The sequence below is a fragment of the Triturus cristatus genome, chromosome 10 (assembly GCF_964204655.1).
Source record: "Triturus cristatus chromosome 10, aTriCri1.1, whole genome shotgun sequence".
Taxonomy (NCBI): domain Eukaryota; kingdom Metazoa; phylum Chordata; class Amphibia; order Caudata; family Salamandridae; genus Triturus; species Triturus cristatus.
The window spans coordinates 887,836,094-887,859,391 of NC_140593.1; the positions used below are offsets into that span (position 1 = coordinate 887,836,094).

The following is a 23,298-nucleotide window of genomic DNA, read 5'->3' on the forward strand; positions in this document are numbered from 1 at the left end:
GTGACTGATGGTTCTCTCTTACTCACCTAGGCGACAGTGCATATGCCGTGCGGTCATTCATCCTCACTCCCTACCTACACCCATCAACCCTGAGTGAGAGACGATACAATGTGGCACACAAAAACCAGGTTCCGCTGCCTCCACAAAAGCGGAGGCGCACGCCAGTGCACACCCATCATCTGCTGCAAGATCATTGCCACTTGTGCAATGCTGCACAACCTTGCCACGAAGAGAGGTGCAGAGGTGGAACTGACTGATTTTGAGGACAATGATGATGAGTCTGCACAGCCAGAGGCCTACACAGCTGGAGTGGCAACAGCAACAGATGGTAGAGTGAGACAGACAGAGATCACATGCAATTATTTCTGAGTAAGTAAGGGGGCACAGCCAGTAGTTGGATGTAATGACGTAGTTTAATTATGCGGCACTACGCCACACCAAACAGAAAAACCTGTCCTCTCAATATTGTGCAATCACTACTTGCAAGTCAAGGGTTACTTCACCCAATAGTCTTATGCTGTACTGTGCAGCATTATTGTCTGCGCCCACGCACTACAGTGCGGGATGCCATGGATTGTGCATCCTCGCTAGTGGCAGCCCCATGCCGCCTGCTGCTCCTCCGTGTATCTGGGACAGGGGGGTAATGCTGCTCCTGCTGCTGGTTTCTACGCTTTCCACAGCATCCCCAGCACCAGTTGTGGCCGCCTGGCTTGTCAGTAGCACTTCCAGTGCACTGGTGACCCTCACCATCCCCCTTGAGACGTCATTGCTGCAGTGCGTCAGGCCCTCCTGCATTGCCACAGAGCGCCTGCAGAGCAGCGAAGTGGCAGTTGCCAGCAGGTTGACTGCCCTGGTATGATTGTCTCTTCTCTGCCGTTCCCTGCACCGTGCAGCTCTGTCCGCATCATACTTTCTGCACAGCAGCATGACGGACTGGGACATGTCCCGCATGCCCGCAGCCATCTCAGTCATTCCCTCAGCCATAGCGCTGATGCCCCTGTCCATATTAGCAAATGTAGCTTGAAGTCCCCGCATTTGGCGCTGCACTGACATCATTGCCTTTGATTGTAGGCGCTGTATCTTCACCATGGTGGCCTCCAGCCCCGAGAACACTCCATGGCTCTCACCCTGTGGTGGTGGACTTTCCACCCGAGCCCTGCGGCGACGTCTGGCACCTGTGTGTGCTCCCTTTGAGGTGGAGGGCACAGTGGCATGGCTACCATCCAGGGGCACAGTGGTTGGTTCCGGCCCCCTGCAGTCGTCAGATGAGGACTCCGACACTTGCAACCTGGAAGCAGCACGCCTCCTCGACCTCACCAATGCAGGCGGTGATGATTCAGGTGACTCCAGCATGAGTGGTGATGCTGGCTGTAGTGGTGATGCTGGCTGTGGTGGTGATGCTGACTGTGGTGGTGATGCTGGCTGTGGTGGTGAGGCTGCATGTGGTGCTGATCTCTGGGCAGAACTTGTGCTGGCCTTCCCTGAGCTGTCTGTCCGGTGTGCCCTCTCTCCCGTTGCATGTGCAGTCCTGCGCAATGTATCATCTGTGGACAGAAATGCAACATCAGCTCAGTGTACCTGAAGCCCTGTATTGCTAGCATCACAATACATTTCTGAAACACTCTCTCATTGTCCTCTGCCTGCTTTTCTCTAATATGTGTGACATGCCTTGTTGTTCTGTGCTATTCAGTTCATGGTTGGGGTTTCCCAGACTACATCTCCCATAATGCATTGCTAGTATGCACTAACACATGGACTGGAGTGGGATACTCATTGCCCAATTGGGGAGTTGGGATAGGGGTAGGGGGGGACACATTGCTGTGCATGCGTCTTACCTTGTTTGGTGGCGCTCTGGCAGAGCTGTCGGCATCCCCAATCCCCACGACACTCTCGGGCTCTATTGTGGACTCCACCAGCTCCTCCAGTTCTGTAAGGGCAGGTGCCCTGTTCCTTCCCCCTCCTGTCCGGCTGGCCTCTTTCTGAAGTTCCCCCATCTTCCTCTTCGTGACGATACGTAGGTCGTACCACCGCTTTTTCAGCACGTCTATGTCCCTGGGGGTCACTCCGATTGCATTGACCTGCGCCTGGATTCCCAGCCAGATTTTACGTTTCTCCGATTCAGGCACTTGCAGTGACTGTTTGCCAAAAAGCTTCTGGTGCTGCTTTACCACCTCCTCCACCAGTACCTGCAGTTCCTTTTGGCTGAATTTCAGCTTTCTCTTCCTCTCCCCTCCATCCCTCTCTGTGTCCTGGCTGGCCATTGCTGCAGTTTCCTGTGCTGAATCAGGCAGTTGCTCTGTTCCTCTCCTCTGCACTCCCAGCCTCTCCAAAGTCTATTGATTGTGTGCACCTGCCTGGGTGTGGCCACTTCCTGGTTGGGTGGGGTTTGGTTTGCACAGGATTGGCTGATTCCTCAAGTCATGTGTATTTATTTATTTATTTTATTTTTATTTATTTGATATTTATAAAGCGCAACATATACCCTAGGGTGTCTTGGCGCTAAGAAACCAGTTAATTATGATGAGAAACATGGGAATGGGGAATCATTGATCGAACAACCAGGTTTTTAAGATCTTACGAAAGTGAAAGAGGGAAGGGCTCTGTCTGATGTTTAGGGGTAGAGTGTTCCAGAGCTTTGGGGCTGCCACCAAGAAGCGTCGATCACCCCAGGATACCGTCTTTGTACGAGGAATGACCAATTGGCCGAGAGTGGCTGAACGTAGCGTTCTGCTCGGTTTGTACAATTGCAGCTGCTCTTTCAAAAAGTGAGGTCCTTGATTATTGAGCGCCTTAAAAACGATACAAAGGGACTTGAAATGAATTCTATTTCGAACAGTGAGCCAGTGGTAATCCTTTATGCTTCTTGATATTGATTCATATTTTGTTTTTCCTGAGAGCAGGCGTGCTGCTGCGTTCTGGATAGTTTGTAGTTTGACTATTACTCTGGATTGAGCGTTAAGAAAGAGGCCGTTGCAGTAATCCAGAGCAGAAAATACTAAGGAAGTGACCAGAGTTTTGATGGCAGACTCCGGGAGAAAAGGTCGAATTTTTCTAATCATCTTTAATTTTAGTTGTGCTGTGGAGACTGTTTTATTAGCGTGATCCATGAAGTGTAAACCTTCATCGAAGATGATACCGAGGTTCCTAACTTTAGCGGTTGGAGTAGGAGGGGTACCGAAGGCATCTGGCCACCAACTTGATGGCCAGGCTGGGAGGAGAGGTCCAAATATGACCACCTCAGTTTTATCTGAGTTTAATTTAAGACAATTGGTGGCCATCCATTCTCCTATATCAATGAGTTCCTTCTTAAATTTTTCAGCCATTTGATCTCCGTCACCTTTGATAGCCAGTACCAACTGGGTATCGTCGGCATAGGAGGTTAGGCTCATCCCGTGTGCTTTGATGGTTTTAGCAAGGTCCAACACATAAATATTAAAAAGTGTCGGACTAAGGGATGAGCCTTGAGGAACTCCGCAGGGAGATGAGAGTTGTGCCGATTGAAAAGGGCCTAAGATGACAGCCTGCGTTCTTTTGGCTAGGAAGGAGGCAATTAGATTTTTAGCGGAGTGGCAGATACCAAATCCCTCGACACGATTGACCAGAGTTGTGTGGTCAACCGTGTCGAAGGCCGCTGATAAATCCAACATTACCAGGATGGCTGTTCCCCCCTGATCCCGGATTACCCTGATATCATCGGCAGCCTTAATCAAGGCTGTCTCTGTCCCATGGTATTTCCGGAATCCAAATTGCGTGTCATCCAGGAGATGGTGTGTCTCAATGAATTCAGAGATCTGAATATTCATGGCTTTTTCAATCACCTTAGCCACAAACGGGAGACTCGCAATAGGCCTGTAGTTTTTTAGCTCATTTTTATCCAGGGAAGGTTTTTTTAACAAGGGTTTTAGTAGGGTATTTTTTAAGGGGTCTGGATAAGTGCCAGCAAGTAGAATTGAGTTACATACTTGGGTGAGTGTTGGAATGATGGATTCCATTACTGGCAGAAGCACTGAGAGTGGACAAGGGTCCAGGGCCGATCCTGATTTAATGGTGGACACTATGATTTTGATTTGGTTCATTGCAACTGGTTGAAAACTGAGGAACGTGTTGGCTGAAGGTAAAAGGAAGGAATTGATTGTCCTGGTGAGTGAGTTTGCCGAGAATGCCTGATAGATATCGTCAACTTTGGTAAAGAAAAAAGAGGCTAAAGAGTCACATAGTGACTGTGACGGGGGGGAGTGAGATCAGGGGAATTGCCTGACAGAGATTTTGTAATTTGATACAATCGTCTACTGGAATTTTGGGATTTTTGAATTTGGTCAGTAAAGTAGTCTTTTTTTGCCTTTGTGATCATGGCTTTATAGAGTGCCAGTGATTCCTTATAGGTTGCTTTGCTTGCTATATCATAAGTTTTCCTCCATAGTCTCTCCTTATTCCGGTTAATTTGCTTTTGTGCCCTTAATTCTTCATTGTACCAAGGAGCGGTGGGTTTGGATCTATTTTTAGATAATTCTTTAGTCGGGGCTGATTGATTCGTGGCCAGACCCAGCCAAGAGTAGAATTGAAGTAATGCTGAGTTGGGGTCAGCAGAAAGTACTGGGCAGGTATGATCTAGTTTTGATCTTAGTTCATCCCAATTGATGTTTTTCCAATCTTTAAAAGGCTTTTGGGGGATAGGAGTGGATTTGTTATCACAAGAAGTTTTAATGGTGATAATGGCCAAAATAACATGATGGTCGGTCCATGGCAAAGGTAATATATTAGTTATCTGTAGGCCTTCTAAATTGGAAAATATGGGATCCAAAATGTGGCCAGCTAGATGAGTGGGGGAAGTGACCCTTTGTTTTAACCCGAATGTTTCCAAACCAGAGGTTAGGGTGACCGTGTCAGTTAGATGGAATTGGTCCAAATGAAAATTCAGGTCACCTAGTACCGTAAATGCACTTTCAGTGACATTATTTGAATTCCCGATTCGGTAATTAACGATTCTGTATTTACCGATTCGGTAAATACCACCTCGGTATTTACCGAATCGGTAAATACCACTTCGGTATTTACCGATTCAGTAAATTCCGATTCTTGAATACCGATTGTTACCGAATCGGTAATTATTACCGATTGTTTACCTACATATAACTTACCGATTCATAAATACCGATTCGGTAAAATTCGGTATTTATGAATCGGTAAATAAATATTACCTACATATGGCCCTATGTATTTTACTGAATACATTCACAATACGTATGCACATTTCTAACACGGCTATATTAAATCAATATAGCTTATACATTTCTTAATATATTTCACACAACACCTGAGTGTACATTGATTATATGCGGGTGCCAACTAACAGTGAATATGATGCACCCCTACAAATTTCAAACTCTTTTGGCGCTACATCACTGACCAGGGGTATTCAATGCCTGCTTATCTGTACCCGTCTCTTGTTTGCTGTTTGTTGGAACATGAAAGAGTGTGAGTATGTCATACGTGTACCACTTTATTATCAAAAAAGAGAGTGGATCACTTGAACCTGTTATCCAGGGTTTGGTGGTTATTCGGCCGTTCCTTAAAAAACCCTCATTCACGTTTTAGGTGGATTGTATGGCGGTATATCTTGGTTCTCCGCCTCGATAACGTGACTGCATCATCATCGGGTTTAGTATTGTGCTACCTCCACCTGGAGGAAAACCACTGGATATTTCAGTAGTGATCAGAGATGCTTGATGCAGGAAGACAGCGTCAGCACAAGTCGTGCAGAGCGGAAATCCCGCCCGACTACACTGCCATTCTTCCTAGGAAGCCCTAAATCGGAGCTTTTAAGGTATTAACCTTTCACTAGGAGATCAGTGAAGAATATTCCGAACTCCTCACTTTTAAAGTGGACAATATCCCTCTTTAAGACAACACCCCCTGGTCCTGATGAAAGCTCACCTGACCCTGTTGGGCACATAAAGAGCTGAAACATGTCGACCCACCCATTGGACTGACTGTACAGCGGACACATTAACTGCCCTTTCTGTACAATTTCCCCCATTTTTATTCTTTTTCCATGCACCAGACAACAATAAAGATTAAAGTCTAGGTAGCATGAGAAAACATCCTTTGTAACTTTCACTAATTCACGACACATGAGCACTCTGTCCAATTTTGATCTCTGATCACTACTGAAATATCCAGTGGTTTTCCTCCAGGTGGAGGTAGCACAATACTAAACCCGATGATGATGCAGTCACGTTATCGAGGCGGAGAACCAAGATATACAGCCATACAATCCACCTAAAAACGTGAATGAGGGTTTTTTAAGGAACGGCCGAATAACCACCAAACCCTGGATAACAGGTTCAAGTGATCCACTCTCTTTTTTGCTAATAAACTATTAATTGGAAGGTGACTGGATCACGTATCCTTCTTACTCCCTACCAACTGATTAGCTATATACGTGTACCACGACAGTTACAGGTGTGAAACATTTAAGTGCTTCATGAGAGCAATACACAAAGTTCTGTCAGGCGCAAAGGGGGTACAAACCATACCTTTGATTCGGCAGTTCTCATTGTTTCAGGTGCTCGGAAGCAAAGTAAGCCCTCCGTTCAACTTTGAACAAAAGGCAGCAAAGTTTACTGAGAGAAAATGTTCAAAACACTGCGGAAGCTGAAGAGCAACCGAGCCTTAGTCACACTGCAAGGGGTTGAGCGCACAGCTCGCTGTCATCTAGAGTTGTAGCCTCCTCGTTGGCACTGCAACCAACTCTCGGCCAGCAAGGGGAAATGCATCAGGGAGCACGGAAAGGGAGCAGCTGTAACTGGAGCTGCCGTTCTTCGATCTGTTTGAGTGTACGAGGAGCCAACAAGGCAGCTTTACAGAAGGAGCCCGTAGTCAGTCTCGGGAGCTGGAGACCAGAGTTCAAGCCTCGGCATTGGCTCAACGTTCTGTGATTCTTAGCACATCACATAATCTACTAATCTAAATACACAAATCACGAGATCTACTAATTTAAATAAAAAAAATAAAAAAAGCAATCCCGGCGGGATGGGGGAAGGGAAAGACAAATAAAAAACAAGCAATGAAGGAAAAATCAATCAATATGTTTTTTTTTCTCTCCAAACAGGAAATGAAAAAGGCATGCCTATGTACACTGTACTTTACCGGTGCTCCTCAGCTGAAAGGAAGGCTTCATAGAAGGGAGGTATCATCTGGCAGAACGAAACAGGAGGCTACAAAGAAGAATGACGCCGGAATGAGCCAACGGTAAGCAGGGGGTGGGAATGGAGTGGTTTTATTCATGACAACAGGTCTTGCAGACAGCACATGCACGCTGATGCTCGACCTAAAAATACTTGACCACACGGCATGCACATCAGCAGGTTGGGAAAGCGTATTTGTTTTTATTATAAAGTGTGGTAGAAAATGTATCTATCCTGAAGAAGGGGGCCTAAAAATCAGGTATCTACCGAAATGCGTCAATGTTGAATTTGATACCAATCTGGAGGGTATTGTAAGAACACTGTAGACATTAATGATTTGGAGATATTTTGTTATGCAAACAATGACCCAAAAAGATTGGTGACAGTAAAAACATGTGTTGTTGTCTATTTTATTCTCCCAGTCTATGTGTTTTGTAATGTACTGTTTTTTTTTTTTTTATAAAGGCCCCACCTCCCTTTCTAGAAGGTGCTTACAAGTATGGAGTTTTAACCTGTATTTTTATACATTTTATGAATGTCTACTGACATACAAATTGTTTATTGGTTTTAGAATGAGATCTGATATATGAATAAAAGGTCAAGAGAATATTATCTATTTTTTTACATGACAATATAGCTGTGGTGTTTGTACCTTAATGTTAACAGGGATCCACATGAAATATGGAATGAAATTGGAGTGAGAGTGTTGTATGTGTCTGAAACTGTATTATATATATATATATTACCTACTGGCGGTCGCCAGTAGGTAGTTATAGTTAGGACCCTCTTACCATAGGAAATCCGCAACATTCTATTTGGAATAACTTTGGCGCCGGTCGACGAATCCTCGCGAAATTTTCAAAACTAATGGGGCGCTATGCTCCGCTCCTACCCTGAAAGTCACGGGGGGATTCGTCAAGCGGGGGCTGAGAAAAAAGGGGGGTCCCAAAACATGTTTTTCCCATGCATTTTTCCATAGGACCTTTAGACACAGCTACAGCCCGAACGGCTGAACAGAGTTACTTGAAATTTGGCAGAGAGGTAGTCTACAGGTCAAGGAAGTGCCTTTTGTAGGTCTGGTGTAAATCTGTTCAGTAGATCCTGAGAAAATAGCATTTAAATCAATATATATATCTGTGGCAGCTTACGGTGCGCTTACGGTGCGCTTACGGTAAGCTTACCGTACGTGTACGGTGCCGTGCGCGAGCGCGATTCTGATTGGCTGTTAGATCTTAGTAAACATTCGAATCGGTCTAAACCAGGAAGCGGCGGCCGCCATTTTCTCTCTCGCACTCTGAGGGGGGGAGGAAAAACAAAGGCAAAAAACATGTAAAGGGGCTGTTTATACAGCTCCTAACCACCTAGCCTTGATTAAGGTGTCCCAAAAGAACCCCGAATGACAAAAATTCAATGTTATTTTTTTTCGAAAAAACGCCGATTACGCTTACCGTACGCGTACGGTAAAAATTATTTAAAAAAAAAAAAGTATCCACACTTTCCCCACCCCGTGTGCAAAAGGTTTCAAAAGGGCACCTTTTGTGCATGGCATAATCGTCCACGGAACATTTAAAATATTACCTCTCACAATGAAGCGCATAATATGTCCTCTATGTGCGGACGGTGCGCGAAGCGCATCGTGCGTACATGGCCCATCCAGCGTAACGTGGGCACGCGGTGCGCATAGCGCACCACGTGCCCACCGTGCGTGCACGGCAGTGACTGCGTAAAGTGGGCGCGCGGTGCGTGAAGCGCACCGCATGCTCACTGTGCGCGCACGGTGCGCGAAGCGCACCGTGCACGCACGGAACGAACTGCGTTAAGTGGGTGCGCACGCCACGAACGGCGTAAAGGTACTTAGCATTTAAAAAACCGTACAAATTCACTGAAAAAACCATAGGTTTCACACACGTTATAGTTAGGAATTAGCATTTAAAAAACCTTGCAAATTCAGTGAAAAAACCATAGGTTTCACACATGCTATAGTTAGCTGGAGATTTTACTCATAAAAAACCAATGAAATTCCCCCGTTATAGTTAGTGCAGGCAACTATAACTCACGCGACCGCAATCCTCTGCTGATGACATATGTGTCTTTATGAAAAAAAAATATTTGTAATATATGTATAGCTAAAATTTAATGGAAGAAGACATGGGCAAATAAGTGTCTAAATACAGTATTAGCATCAGCAGAGGATTGCGGTCGCGTGAGTTATAGTTGCCTGCACTAACTATAACGGGGGAATTTCATTGGTTTTTTATGAGTAAAATCTCCAGCTAACTATAGCATGTGTGAAACCTATGGTTTTTTCACTGAATTTGCAAGGTTTTTTAAATGCTAATTCCTAACTATAACGTTTGTGAAACCTATGGTTTTTTCAGTGAATATATATATATAGTTATTTGAGGGATACTAAAGACTTTCTTGGCAAAATTGAGGAATTGACCTGGGAGCCCACCTACCTCTTTGTCGTGCTGGATGTCCAGTCCCTGTACACAATAATCAATCACCAACAGGGGATGGAAGCCTGCGAGTACTTTTTGAGGCAGAGACCGATCAGATACAGGGAACACAGCCATATGATTATGGAAATGATCGATTTTTGTCTCAAAAATAACATTTTCTCTTTCAATGGCGCCCTCTACAGGCAGGTTAACGGTACTGCCATGGGTTCCTGCTTTGCTCCCAGTTTCGCCAATCTATTCATGGGCTTCTGGGAGCAAGAAATAACAGCCAGCAGGACCCTGGAAACCGATTTCAGTAAAGTTGTCATGTGGCGTCGCTACATTGATGACTTGTTCATCGTCTGGAATGGTACCAGAGGTGAAGCTGAGGAATTTATCTCGAAACTGAATACCAATAGTTACAACATTGTTCTGTCTGGGAGCATCAATGACACCAAAACAGACTTTCTTGACGTAGGACTGGAGGTAGTGGAGAACAAAATATGCACTACTCTTTTTCGGAAAGCTACAGCGGGAAATAGCATCTTGCATGCCCTCAGCAGCCACCCCGATACTCTCAAATGGAGTATACCCTACGGGGAGCTGCTGAGGGCAAAGAGAAATTGCAACAATCCCGATTCATACAATACAGAGAGGGATAACATTGTCAGCCGGTTCCAAGCTAGAGGCTATCCCAATTGGGTTTTGAGAAAAGCGAAAGAACGCGCGGAAGGGATTGATAGGGTAGACACCCTGAAAGACAGAGTAGAAAGTACCACCGATGATACCTCAGATGTGGTCCGGGTGATCCTCACATACAATTCTGATGCACATAAAATCCAACGTATTTTCGCTAAACATTGGGACATTCTTAAACCAGATGGGGTGGTTGGCAATCTGGTTCCTGACAGGCCCAGTATCACCTACAGAAGGAATAAGAACATCAGGGACATAGTAGTCAGAAATGATATCACTGACCACACCACCAATACTGGCCATGGCCTCATGGGATTTTTTCCATGTGGCCATTGTAAAGCTTGCAGGAACAGTACCTTTAAAGACAATTTGACATATGGAGGGGTGTCCAAGAAAATCACGCAATTTCTCACATGTAGTACCTGTTTCGTGATTTATGCCATTGAGTGCACGTGCGGACTTTGGTACATAGGGAGTACCACATGTCCTGCTAAAAAGAGAGTGATGGAACATCTAAGGGCCATTACCAATAATGACCCCAAATACCCGGTTGCCCGTCACTTTTTCTCCAAACATGGTTCCAACATTAATGACATGAGTTACTGCATTTTGGAACATATACCTAGGAATCCCAGAGGTGGTGACAGAACTCTTCACCTCAGACAACGTGAATCTAGATATATTATTGACTTTCAAACAAAGAGCCCAGGGGGATTGAACATGGATGAGGAAATGTCAATCCACCTTAAATAATGAGGAATCACATAAGTATATTTTATGTCTTAATTGCTCCCTTACCCGTCCAGCATACCATGTGTTTTTATGCTCACCCTTGTATAACCTTATCAGGCAGTTTTGTCTTTTTATAGTCTCCTTTTCGATGTGTATGCTATACTACTTAATATTTTGTTTACTGTTAACCCTATGAGCTATGTTATTCGTTGCACTGACATGTTCATTTTTGTATTATTTACAGGAGAGAAGGAAGGAGCCCTTCACTTTGATTCACCGGCACGGGCATCCTACCCTTTCACTCCACGAGTTCACTCTTCACTTGCTCATCACTTCAAACCTTTCCACTATGGGCACGCTCATTGGCCAAGATAAGTCCTATGATTATAGTCATCACGTACACATTTTATGTCTGTAGAGCTACTACTATTGCAGTATATTGTGTCTGTCCCCGTTATTTAGCGTTATTCAGCGCTAATCTTAACATTAGTGGGTAGTTGCCTGGGCACTTGCCCGTTGATTGCTATTCACCTGACCCCTGTCTTTAGCTCACGCATTTCTCGTGTCTTTTGTTGGGGGCACCATTGCCATGGCAACCACCGTTTCCATTAACATTAGTATTACCCTACTTTTCCTTCGGTCCAGCAGTGCAGCCATAGGGTTGTTCCGCACTTGTGGAGACAACTCACATTGCATCACTACATCGTGTATCAATTGTTTCAATCTTGTACTTCAATTCCGAGTATGCAATGTTTTAATATGTACCATTAGTGTTTTTTACCACTCTAAAATGGCCGCTGCCCTGGCTCCAACTCATTTCGTTGTATTGACAGCGTAACTTCAATGCGTTATCCGCATTTGTGCAGACACGTCACATTGCAACATTGATTTATCAATTTATTTTCTATTTTTCATTTGAATTTGCAATGTTTTCCTATGTACCCATAGTGTTTGTACCACTCTAAGATGGCCGCTGCTCTAGCTCTGTCTTACGTGATGACAGCGTAACTTTAATGCTTTATTAGGACTGTGGGGTTACACACGTTCACACGTGATCAAGGCTTGTCGCCGAAACGCGTAGTGTGAATTAAACTCTTGGATATTGATAACGTTGTCTCACCTGTTTATTACTGAGAGCGCACGGAGAACTTTCTCTTTGGGTGTGGATATATATATATATATATATATATTCAATGAAAAAACCATAGGTTTCACACATGTTATAGTTAGCTGGACATTTTACTCATAAAAAACCAATGAAATTCCCCCGTTATAGTTAGTGCAGGCAACTATAATTCACGCGACCGCAATCCTCTGCTGATGCTAATACTGTATTTAGACACTTATTTGCCCATGTCTTCTTCCATTAAATTTTAGCTATACATATATTACAAATATTTTTTTTTCATAAAGACACATATGTCATCAGCAGAGGATTGCGGTCGCATGAGTTATAGTTGCCTGCACTAACTATAACGGGGGAATTTCATTGGTTTTTTATGAGTAAAATGTCCAGCTAACTATAACATGTGTGAAACCTATGGTTTTTTCATTGAATTTGCAAGGTTTTTTAAATGCTAATTCCTAACTATAACGTGTGTGAAACCTATGGTTTTTTCAGTGAATTTGTACGTTTTTTTAAATGCTAAGTTACTTTACGCCGTTCGTGGCGTGCACGCCCACTTAACGCAGTTCGTTCCGTGCGCGCACGGTGCGCTTCGCGCACCGTGCGCGCACAGTGAGCACGCGGTGCGCTTCGCGCACCCACTTTACGCAGTTAGTGCCGTGCACGCACGGTGGGCACGCGGTGCGCTACGCGCACTGCATGCCCACGTTACGCTGGATGGGCCATGTACGCACGATGCGCTTCGTGCACCGTCCGCACACGGAGGACATATTATGCGCTTCGTTGTGAAATGTTAAAGATTAAATGTTCATTATTACAGATATGCACTGCACAAAAGGTGCCCTACGGGCACCATTTGCACACGGGGTGGGGGAAAATGTGGATACTTTTTTTTTTATAATTAATTTTTACCGTACGCGTACGGTAAGCGTAATCGCCGTTTTTTCAAAAAAATTTTAAATTTCATTTTTTGCCTTGGGGGTTCTTTTGGGACACCTTAATCAAGAATAGGTAGTTAGGAGCTGTCTAACCAGCCCCTTTAAATGTTTTCCACCTTTGTTTTTCCTCCCCCCCTCAGAGTGCGAGAGAGAAAATGGCGGCCGCCGCTTCCTGGTTTCGACCGATTCGAATGTTTACTAAGATCTAACAGCCAATCAGAATCGCGCGCGCATGAGTGATGTCATTTGAGATGTCATCAGTGATGTCATGAGTGATGTCACTGACCATGTCATGAGTGATGTAATATGTGACGTAATCAGCAGTGCATTGCGGGCGCGCGAGTTATAGTTAGCTAAACTAACTATAACGGGGGAATTTCAATGGTTTTGTATGAGAGAAATGTCCAGCTAAGTATAACATGTGTGAAACCTATGGTTTTTTCAGTGAATTTGCAAGGTTTTTTAAATGCTAATTCCTAACTATAACGTGTGTGAAACCTTTGGTTTTTTCAGTGAATTTGTACGGTTTTTTAAATGCTAATTTTTGATTTTTTTAATTAAATATTTTTTTTTTATAATAATAATAAAATTCCTATGTATTCATTTATATATTATCTGTATCCTTTTATTTGTTTTTGCTCTTTTTTTAAAATTTCAATTAGGATAAAGTTGAAAAGTTTATTTAATTTTTGCAATTAATTTTTCACCATTTTTTTTTTTAATATAAATTCTTCGGGTGCGCGCTCTGAGCGCGCTCCTAGTACGTTTTCGTAAGTTTTTATGAATACTGACGTACGTTATTTACGTACGCATGTATACGTAATAGTGCGCGCTGGGAGCGCGCACCCAGTACGTATGCGTACGTACGTACGCATGCGTGCGTGCGTCGTACGCGCTCCACGCGGTTCACTTCCGCATACGCTTAAATTATGCGCAATAACGTTCGCATATACGCGTGTTCAACGTTTGCGCGTTACGTACGCGCATATGACGTATGCACATGCGCTCCTACGCTTTCGCGCATGCGTAATCATAAGGTGCGCGCTCGGAGCTTGCGCAGTGCGCGCACCTCGGGTTATATGCTTAATAAAACAACACTTCTAATTGGTTTTCATTACTTTCAGTTTCTGATTGTTTCAACACCACACCCAATCCCCTGATGGCAAGTCATGTGATCAAGAATCATCACTTTTGATTGGTTTGAAGTACTTTCAGTTCTAGATTCTTCCCAAACCACACCTACTCCCCTCATCATTAGTTCTGATTCCTTTGGAGAAGGAGCTATTCTGTTGTTGAGAGACAATGGCTGAACAGCAACCATCTTCAGAGAGTGAAGAGGACACTCTTGAGAGGCAGAGGAGCAGGAAGCAGAAAGACAGCTTTATATGGCAGTTCTGCTTCCTACGTGCATATAAGTCTTTCACAAGCATGAAACGAACTGAACAACGACAAATGTCTTTAACTTCTTCTATCTGATCAAATTTTATTTTTAAACATTCAATTCCTTCTTTTTTCTGATAATTAACAAAACCCACAACTCTTCCCATAGCTCCACTCACTAAACCTTTTTCTACATCCAAATTTCTCCTTAAAATTGCTCGACAGTTCATGCAAACATATAGTTTTTTTTCTAATCCAGCTGTTTTTGAAATGTTCTTCTCTAGAGAATCCAATTTATTTTTCAGTTTGCCTGTTAATGTAATAGTAATTCCTTCATGCTGAATTTTGTCCACTACTTCAATTTTCTTAATCTCTTCCTTTTCCAATTTCAAAAGTTCCTCATTGAATATCGAGCATTCACGTAGTGTTGGCATTAAGCAGATTACAGTATTTTTTTCAGCAATGTTCTTGTATATTTTCTCTGCAACTATTTCTTCATTTGGAAATAAATTATGTAGCATCCTACTCTGTAATGCTTTTTTGCCAACTTCTGTGAGTAGTCCAATTCTGATATCTTTCAGAATACTTGCATAATCTTCGTCGTTTGCTTGTCTCATATTGGTAGTGAGTTCTTTGTACTCAAAGAACGACCAAATATTCGCATTACCAATGCTTCCTAATGACTTCTTTGTGTCTTCATGTGTCACAGTATTAAACACTGGTTGTCCTTTAACTGGAGTGAGCTGTAAAAGATCTCCAAAAACGATGACGTCCAAATAACACGTCATAGTCTCTCTTAAGAATTTGTTGCATTCTTAAATGCACAAAGGCAAGCATTAAGTTTGAAACCATGCTCACCTCATCAATAATGAGAACTTGCATCTTCTTCAACACTCTTGAAACTTCGAAGCATGCTTCTCCAGTTAGCTTGTGGTATTCTATTTTGTTCTCATGCTCCACTGGTAACATTAGCAAGCGATGGAGAGTAATTCCTTTAATGTTATAGGCTGCTAACCCAGTTGGAGCAGTTACCACACAAGACAAAGTAGAAGCTGTTTTTTGCTGTAGGTAGCTTCTAATGACTTTTATTAAGAAACGTTTACCAGTTCCAGCTTGTCCACTCACATACATCCTGATTGGTTCAAAAGATGTGCATGAGCACTCTTTATTTTCATGTAGTAATCCATGATCAATTTTTTTTCTGACTTCTTCATAAATTTGTTTTTGTTCTTCATTCAGTTGTTGTTCCAGATTTAGTAAGTCGATTGAATCTTCCTGTGCTTGATTCATAGCCGTTTCTACTTCAGTCATGGCTATTGCAGCTTCATTTTCTACAACAGGTTGTCCTAGGGGATCTTGACTGAGTGTTCCAGAACTTTGACTGTCTTGAGAACTGTCTCTAGCTACTTCAGCTGCAATTGTTGCTTCCTGTTCAATTTCTTCATTTAACATTTGGACATAAGTTGTTAAAGTACTGCATTCTATGCTGTCTTTGCTAGCATTAAATGAATCTTCATAGCTTTGAAATTCTCCCAGTAGTTCGTCCTCTGTACGCCATGGTTTAAACAGCTGTAAAAGTGCCAAGTAGTAAAATTCCTTTTTGTCAGTAGTGTCACAACTCAGCTTCCTGTGATTTATCAAACTTCCTTTTGTTTGCTTCACCAAACATCCTTCCTCACCAATGACTTTATATTTTCCATTGTTGATGTCTTCTGTGGCTTTCCGTGAAAACATTTAGTTCTGCAGCACTTCATAGAGACACATGTTCTCAAGATGACGACTTCTTTTTGGGTAATATGTGTCCAACATATTTGTTTTCAAAATATCTGTACTTTCTGGGTCGTTCTCGGCCAAATATTCAATTTTTCCAACAGATTTCAGTACCCGATTTCTCATTCCTGCAAGGCCTAAGCTTACCCAAATTATTCTTCTGGATTTCGAGTAAAGACTTGCAGATGATAACCTATCTGAGCATTCGTAGGATCCAATTTCTCGATGCGATAACATCTTTAAACTGAAACTGTACAGCTTCTTACTGACAGTCTTCTCGTGAGAAATCTCTTCCCACATTTCCTTCAATTCTGTTTTCTCAGATTTAGTGATGTAAGATGTGACATACCGAGCAACAGCAATAGAATTGTCTGCCACATACTGAATATCCATGTTAGCATTCCACATGGATAAAATGACTAGGTTGTAGTCATTTATAAATTTTGACTCTTCTTTTCTTTTTAGGTTGTATGTATTTTTGGGAGATTTTCTGGTTATAGTATGTCGCACAGCTGACATAAAACTGTTGACTCTTCCTTTTGAAAGAACAGGTCTAGGAAATCCAAATCGACACTTTGTGTAGAATTTATCTTTGGTCTTGTACTTCCGTCGACAGTATTTTCCACACCGATGACTTTGGAAACGTAAAACTTGCTCTTTTAACTTTTTCTCTTCTGTGCTTTTAGGTATAGCACATGTTGCATATTCTTCAATGAAAGATAACACTGCTTCATCAGCATCTGTTCCAAATTTTGGAGCATCCTTGATCCACAACAGCATATGAATATGAGGAGCACCTCTTGCTTGGTACTCTTTTCTCCAAAAGAAATCCACAACTTCTCCAAGAGGTGGATTTTTTTTATTGCAGATGAAGGACATCATAGCCTCAAATCTATGATTGAAATATCTGCAAACATTAACCGGATCCAATGAGCACAGTTCTCCTGCTGTCTTGTATTCAATGTTTTTAATGTTTGAATTTGCCTCTCGTAGAAAATCCAATAAATCATCCCAAGCGTACTCGGCACAGCTTAGAGTTAGGAACCATGTAGGAGTTCCTAAATTCCGTAACATGCATTTTAATTCACCATGGCGTCGGTACCAATATTCATTTGTCCCACGCTGACAAGCCATCAGATTGATCAGTTGTGTTTCCAAATGATCATCTCGGTGCTGCACTTTCTCCATAAAATCCTTAGCAGACACATTATGTAGATGTACTCCACTTTTTAAAATGTGATTTACTGCATAAGATAATGCAGACAAGTCGCTTTCAAATAAAAGATGAAACAAATCAGGAATACTTTGACGAAACCTTGAATCTTCAGCATATAGTCTTGTAGTCCGATACTCAGAAGCTGGAATCTGTTCTGGGCGTTCATCGTATCGTCCACCTTTTCCTGTAGGAAACAGCTGAGGAAAACATCGAGCTTCCAAGCTCTTCTCCCATACACTCACGGGAGTTCCTTTTGCTTTCTTCATCTGAAACAGATCAATAGTGTCTCCCATAACTTCTTTTGAATGAAGAGGATGTATGCTAAAATGTTCATAAATTTCTTCTTCCTTTGACTTGTCCACTTTTTCAATTTGTCAAGTTGGTGTTTCTGTGTCTTCTTGTAAATCTTCTTCTTCTTCATCTATATAAATTGATTCATACCATTTATTATTCCTTTTCAAATATAAATTTGCTCTTTGTACTTTCCGTACATCTACCAGCTCCTGCCAAATCTTCTTATTCTTTGTAGGTACACCATTAACCAGAATAACTAATGGTTCAGTTTCCAAAGTATCTGCATCAATAGTTTCCATATTTTTTTTCAAATCCAAGGGCAAATACACCACTCTTCCTTTTAAACCTCTCAGTAAATCTGAAGGAGGTAATTTACCAGTTTTGGGCTCCATACGTACTATGGTCTGGAACGGATGAACACATTGAATGAGTATAGACTCATATGTATTTAAATCAGAAAGTTCGGCAGGAATAGCATCCAATTCTAAATTATTATGTACAGCTCTGGTCGGCATTCTATTTTCTTCTAACTTGTTATAACTGTATTTACAAATACGCTGATCTTCACCCAATTCAAAACAATTTTCAAGAAATATATATGTTGCAAAATCTTTCCACTTATAGTTATCTTCATTTTCACTTTTTTTATACAGATCAACATTCCTTGTTTGAATTTTATAATGGCTTCTGCGGCAACAAATACAAGTAATATTTGGTCTTTCATTAGAGATGATAGTAAATTTTGTCATTTCATCCTCAAAATTTTTAGTAATAATGAGTTCTACATTCTGTTCCTCATTTTCCTCATTAACTGTGTCCTTTTCTGCACTTTCTTGTTCTGGACCAAAGTAACAAAACTGAATCTCATCAGTAACCTTCACTACATATGATACAGATCCACGGAACAGAGCATTATTCAACTCATTCAACTTTACTGCTGGACTTTTAGCAAAATACAATATTCTCACAAACTTTCTCATTTCAGTATGATGAACAGCCATCATCCTAAAATGATGAAAAACACTTTTACACACTTTTCTAGATAGACAAGCCAGAGAGTGTCCTTGCAAACCTGTAATCTCTCTTACTCTGCATGGATCTAGTGTTTGAAGCACCTTAATTTTCTGTTTAACACTCTTTTTACTATATTCTCTTAGAAAGTCACGTAATTTATCAATAGATTCCTGACGCACAGTACAAATACTACTACAGTTCCAAGTGTACACTGGGGCTTTTGGACGTCTCCCCATAGCCTCAGCAGCCATTACTTCTTCCTCATTTCTCGGAACCATTTTCTCCTTTTCCATCACACATCCATCTCTAACTTCATATGCTCTTCCATTGGTGTCAACTGCATGCAACAAACTATTACTTTGAAGATAACTCTCTTCATTAAAAAATGGTTCAGTACTTGAACTGTGCTTCCATTCTCCCAAGAACACTTTACAAAAGTTAATTTTTTTCACTTCTCTTTTCCTTTTGCTTTGTGACTTCATTGCATTGACTAATTTATCTAATCTACGCATCCCATTCAAAATTAAAATAAAAAGTTTTCTTTTTATTTCCAAAGCCTTACTTACAATATTTTCTATAAATCTTTTTTTCTTTATAAATTTAGCTTCTTTCTTATATTTTTTCACATCCTTTAGCAAATTTAACATCACTCTTCTCTGAAACATTTTTCGACGAATGTTTTTAAAATCTAATTTTCGTGAAAAATCATTTTTACTTACTTCTGATTGTACATTAGCTTTTGTTTTTTGTTGTTGACTCTGTTGTTGCTTTGTAAATAAAACACTGTTTGTTTTTAATTTATTCTTTCCATTTTTTGTTTTTTTGAAGATTTTTTTAAAGAAAACTTTAGTTTGCTTACCAGTAGTTTTTCTTTTTTCCATCACAAGCTTTTCCTCCTATTTTTTTTCCCAGTTTTGTCCAAATATAATTGTTGTTGCTTTTCTTTCCTCTTTCTTGTCCTTAAAGGCATTTTTTTTTTCACTGTTGCTCAGTAATACCTGCAAGAAACAGAAAAAAAATACCTTTTTGTAATTTTAATTCATTTAAAAAATGTTTAAGCTTTTCAATAATTTCAAATGTTTTAGCATTTGCCTCTCATTTGTGATTTACTGATTTGTGCAGAGTGCTAACCACCACAGTTGAATAAAACAAGCTGCCCCTTTCCTGCAAGTGCAAGTCTAACAGAACAACTGCAACACAAATTAAATCTCTGCCCACAATTCCTGTGCGCACACAGCCTCATGGTGTGATTCTAGGCAGAAAAAGATATTTGATTTACAATTTCAAAGCACATTTACTACTGTGGTAGAGCAAGTGATAATTACTGTTACAGCCTGACACATTTTCCTTGTAGATTACAGAGGCAGAAAAGAGTACATTTCCTAACAGCTACTTTGTGGAAATATGGATTTTTATGATCAGTTATGTCCCCTATCTTGGACCCCAACGGTTTCATGTATGAATCATAAATACATGTATGTTCCCTCCAGTTCCAGTTATGAAGACGCAAATACATGTGCGTCCACCGTTAACATGTTCTCTTTCAGATCCGCCATGAAGGGGCCGGATATTCCATTCCTAAGTACGAAAGGCCACCGGCTTTATATGGTTCACTTATGCCATTTTACAGTCCAGGCAAGGAGGCCCTGATTCTGCCATCAAGCTTTTCCTGCCTTCTGCCTCTGAGAGCTCCAGTCTGAGCCTGCATCTGTGACCGTGAACTTTGTCTCATTCCCTGCGCGGCTCACGGTGCCTGACATCAGCTTGTTGCCTGCCAAAAGCTGTATTTCACCTTCGAAATTATCTGCTCCGCTCCCTGCCCAATGCATTCCTGTCTAGTAGTTTAAGTAAACATTCTTCCAGCTACCGAGCAAAGGCCCGGCTTCTCTGTCTTTATGCAAGTAATTCATAGCCCTATTATCATGGAAGACTTCTGCCCTCGCATCTAGTGTAGACACTTAGACGCTTGTACACGCACTAACAGTCAGTATAGTCAGTATAGAATAAGATTCTACTCTAAGAGACCTCTCTTTTGGATAACATAGTTCTTTAAACATAGGATGTTAGATATGATTTGGGATTAGGTTGACTTGACCCTCCAGACATCTGTCGCCACATGTAGAGTTAAATGTCAAATCCCCTTCACCCCCTAGTCGCACGTCAATCATACGTCATGCTGCTACGCGCGCATTTATGCCAAGTATTTCTACTGACATTGCGAAATTCTTTCATGGAACCACCCTATTATGACATCATACCTGATGACGTTCTTTAGTTACACCCAGTTACGCCCACTTTTGCTACGCATGTATGTTTTATCTCTATTATCAATTGTTAAGCCTCCTGCATTTGCTTCACTGTAATGCCTATTGTATAAAAGTAATTACTTATCAATAAAGTATGTACTTCACTTCCTGAACCTCCGTGGTGATGGAACCTGGAGTCCACGATTTCGAAATCGTCCATTGGAATAAAGCCCATTCCGAACCTCTAATATCACGGATTTTGCCTCTTATTTTACTGAGCTATATTTATTATTTTTCTGTATCAAATTAAGTCCCGGTAATTAAATTATTTACCACATGAATGGCGCCCGAATAGGGACACTTTCTCATCTCACGCGCCGGCGGTGCGTTGCAGGCCCGGTCTCCTGCCACAGCTGGACGGACAACAACGCGTACCAGCAGGATTTCCTGTATCTCCCTCCGGTCAAGCGGGGGCGACTGAGGCTGCGATCAACACCCAGACGAGGCGGTGAGAAGTGCGAAGTATCCCGACCAGAGCCTAGCTGAGAGAGCAAGATCCGAGGTATACAGAGGCCCACCAAGTTCCGAAGTTCCGAAGTTCCGAGGTTTCCGATGTTCCGAAGTGTCCGAAGTTTTCAAGTCGAGTCCAGTTCAGTTCAGTTCCGTTCCGAGGCCTTCCGTTCCGAGCTACCCGGTGAGTACCATTACTGGGGAGGCGTTCTGGCGTGCACATAAGTTGTGCCGGTCCAAACGGGTTTGGGTACACAAATCCGGTCTGCACTGTTTTAGCAGTGTATCTGTACTGTTTAGCAGTATATCTAGTATATCAAGTATATAAATTCAGAATAATTCAGTTAATGCCGAGGATTATGTTTTGTGATTAAGTTTTCTTAGATCGTCATCATCATTGTTGCTCATTTAAAACGTTAAATGTTAAATGTGTTAAAACGTTCTGCATATTGTGGTGTGAATGACTGTTCATTATTGTGTTTATTGTATTAAGTTTGTTCAAGACCAAGTATCAGATCAGTTCTCAATATGCCGCTCTTTTCGAAACTAAGACAGATCACAACTAGAAAAGGGGTACTCGAAGAAGCTGTTCCCATTCCTCCTAGGGACACTCCAGGGTACTTCATGTATCATAAACATGGCCTAGACGCCATATTATTTCTTGATCTATGGGTAGACTACACTAAGGAATTACCAGAAAGTCAGAGGTGGCCCGTAGCTGGGACCTGGGACGCAGATTGCATCGTGAAAGTAGAGGAAGAATTATGGAAAAGGAAAGCTAGACAATCACAGAAAGACGCCATTGAATTATGGCGTAAAGAATCGTATAGACGTACAGAAAAAGCACGTAGACAGGAAGAGAAGAGTAAGGAAAATTCAAATAAAGTCCGAGAAAATCTATTAATTGAAGAAGGTACACGAGTGAAATCAGAACAAGTAGACAGACAAAGAAATGCCCTTATGAATGGTATGTATCCCCTTCTGGCCGAGGGATTACCTAAGGCTACCCCGGAGATACCAAAAGACTTGCCACCCCCATTGTTCCCAATAAAAATGCATCCTAAGGGGCATCCTAGAACAGCAGAAGATGTTTTTCTTTCCTCATATTTAGATGAAGCAGCTCCCGAGTATGCTAACCCCGCCCCACATAGACCGTCTGCCGGGGAGGTTCAACGCCAAGATCCTGTATCTGTATCCCTACGGCATCAAATCCTGACACAAGTTCCGGCAAGCACATCTGTTTCCACATCTGTTCCTACAGCCGCTTCTACAGCTGTGTCCACACCTATAGTTGCTGTATCGCGTTCAACGAATCCTTTCACGCCCGATACCCCAGACGGGGCTACCGGAGGTGCTACCAACATTTTTTCTACGCCACCCAGAATAAATAAACTTACTTTTCAAGAATCAGCACATCCACGTACCCCCAAACTCATAAATTCCCGTACACTTAAGGAACTTCTTGTAGATTGTAGATATGACCCTGTGCCCGGAAAAGAGGACGAAATGATCCTGGCATCATTACGTATCAGACGAGCTGCGGTGTATTTAGGAAAGCTACCAGGAATGTCTATGCATCTAGATAATATATATCATTTTGTCCAAACAGGGCGAGATTCTGAATGTATTAACAGAGCTATGGAATACCAGAAAGTGGAGATACAGGGGGAACTGTTACGTTTCCTCATAAATTGTGTAATCAGAAATCAAGACCGACCGGGGGTAGATCCGGAAATAATGCAAACCCT

At 42.0% G+C, this 23,298-nt stretch overlaps 1 protein-coding gene across 1 annotated transcript; it reads right to left on the reverse strand.

Annotated features, from left to right (window-relative positions):
• Nucleotides 1-396: 396 nt before the first annotated feature.
• On the reverse strand, nucleotides 397-19,792 carry LOC146796186 (uncharacterized). Its single transcript, XM_085628612.1, has 3 exons — nucleotides 19,654-19,792; nucleotides 7,150-7,217; nucleotides 397-1,544 (listed from the first exon to the last, which is right to left on the reverse strand). The coding sequence occupies exons 2-3, from the start codon at nucleotides 7,178-7,180 to the stop codon at nucleotides 553-555; spliced, it is 1,023 nt and encodes a 340-aa protein (XP_085484738.1). The 5' UTR covers nucleotides 7,181-7,217; nucleotides 19,654-19,792; the 3' UTR covers nucleotides 397-552.
• Nucleotides 19,793-23,298: the final 3,506 nt, after the last annotated feature.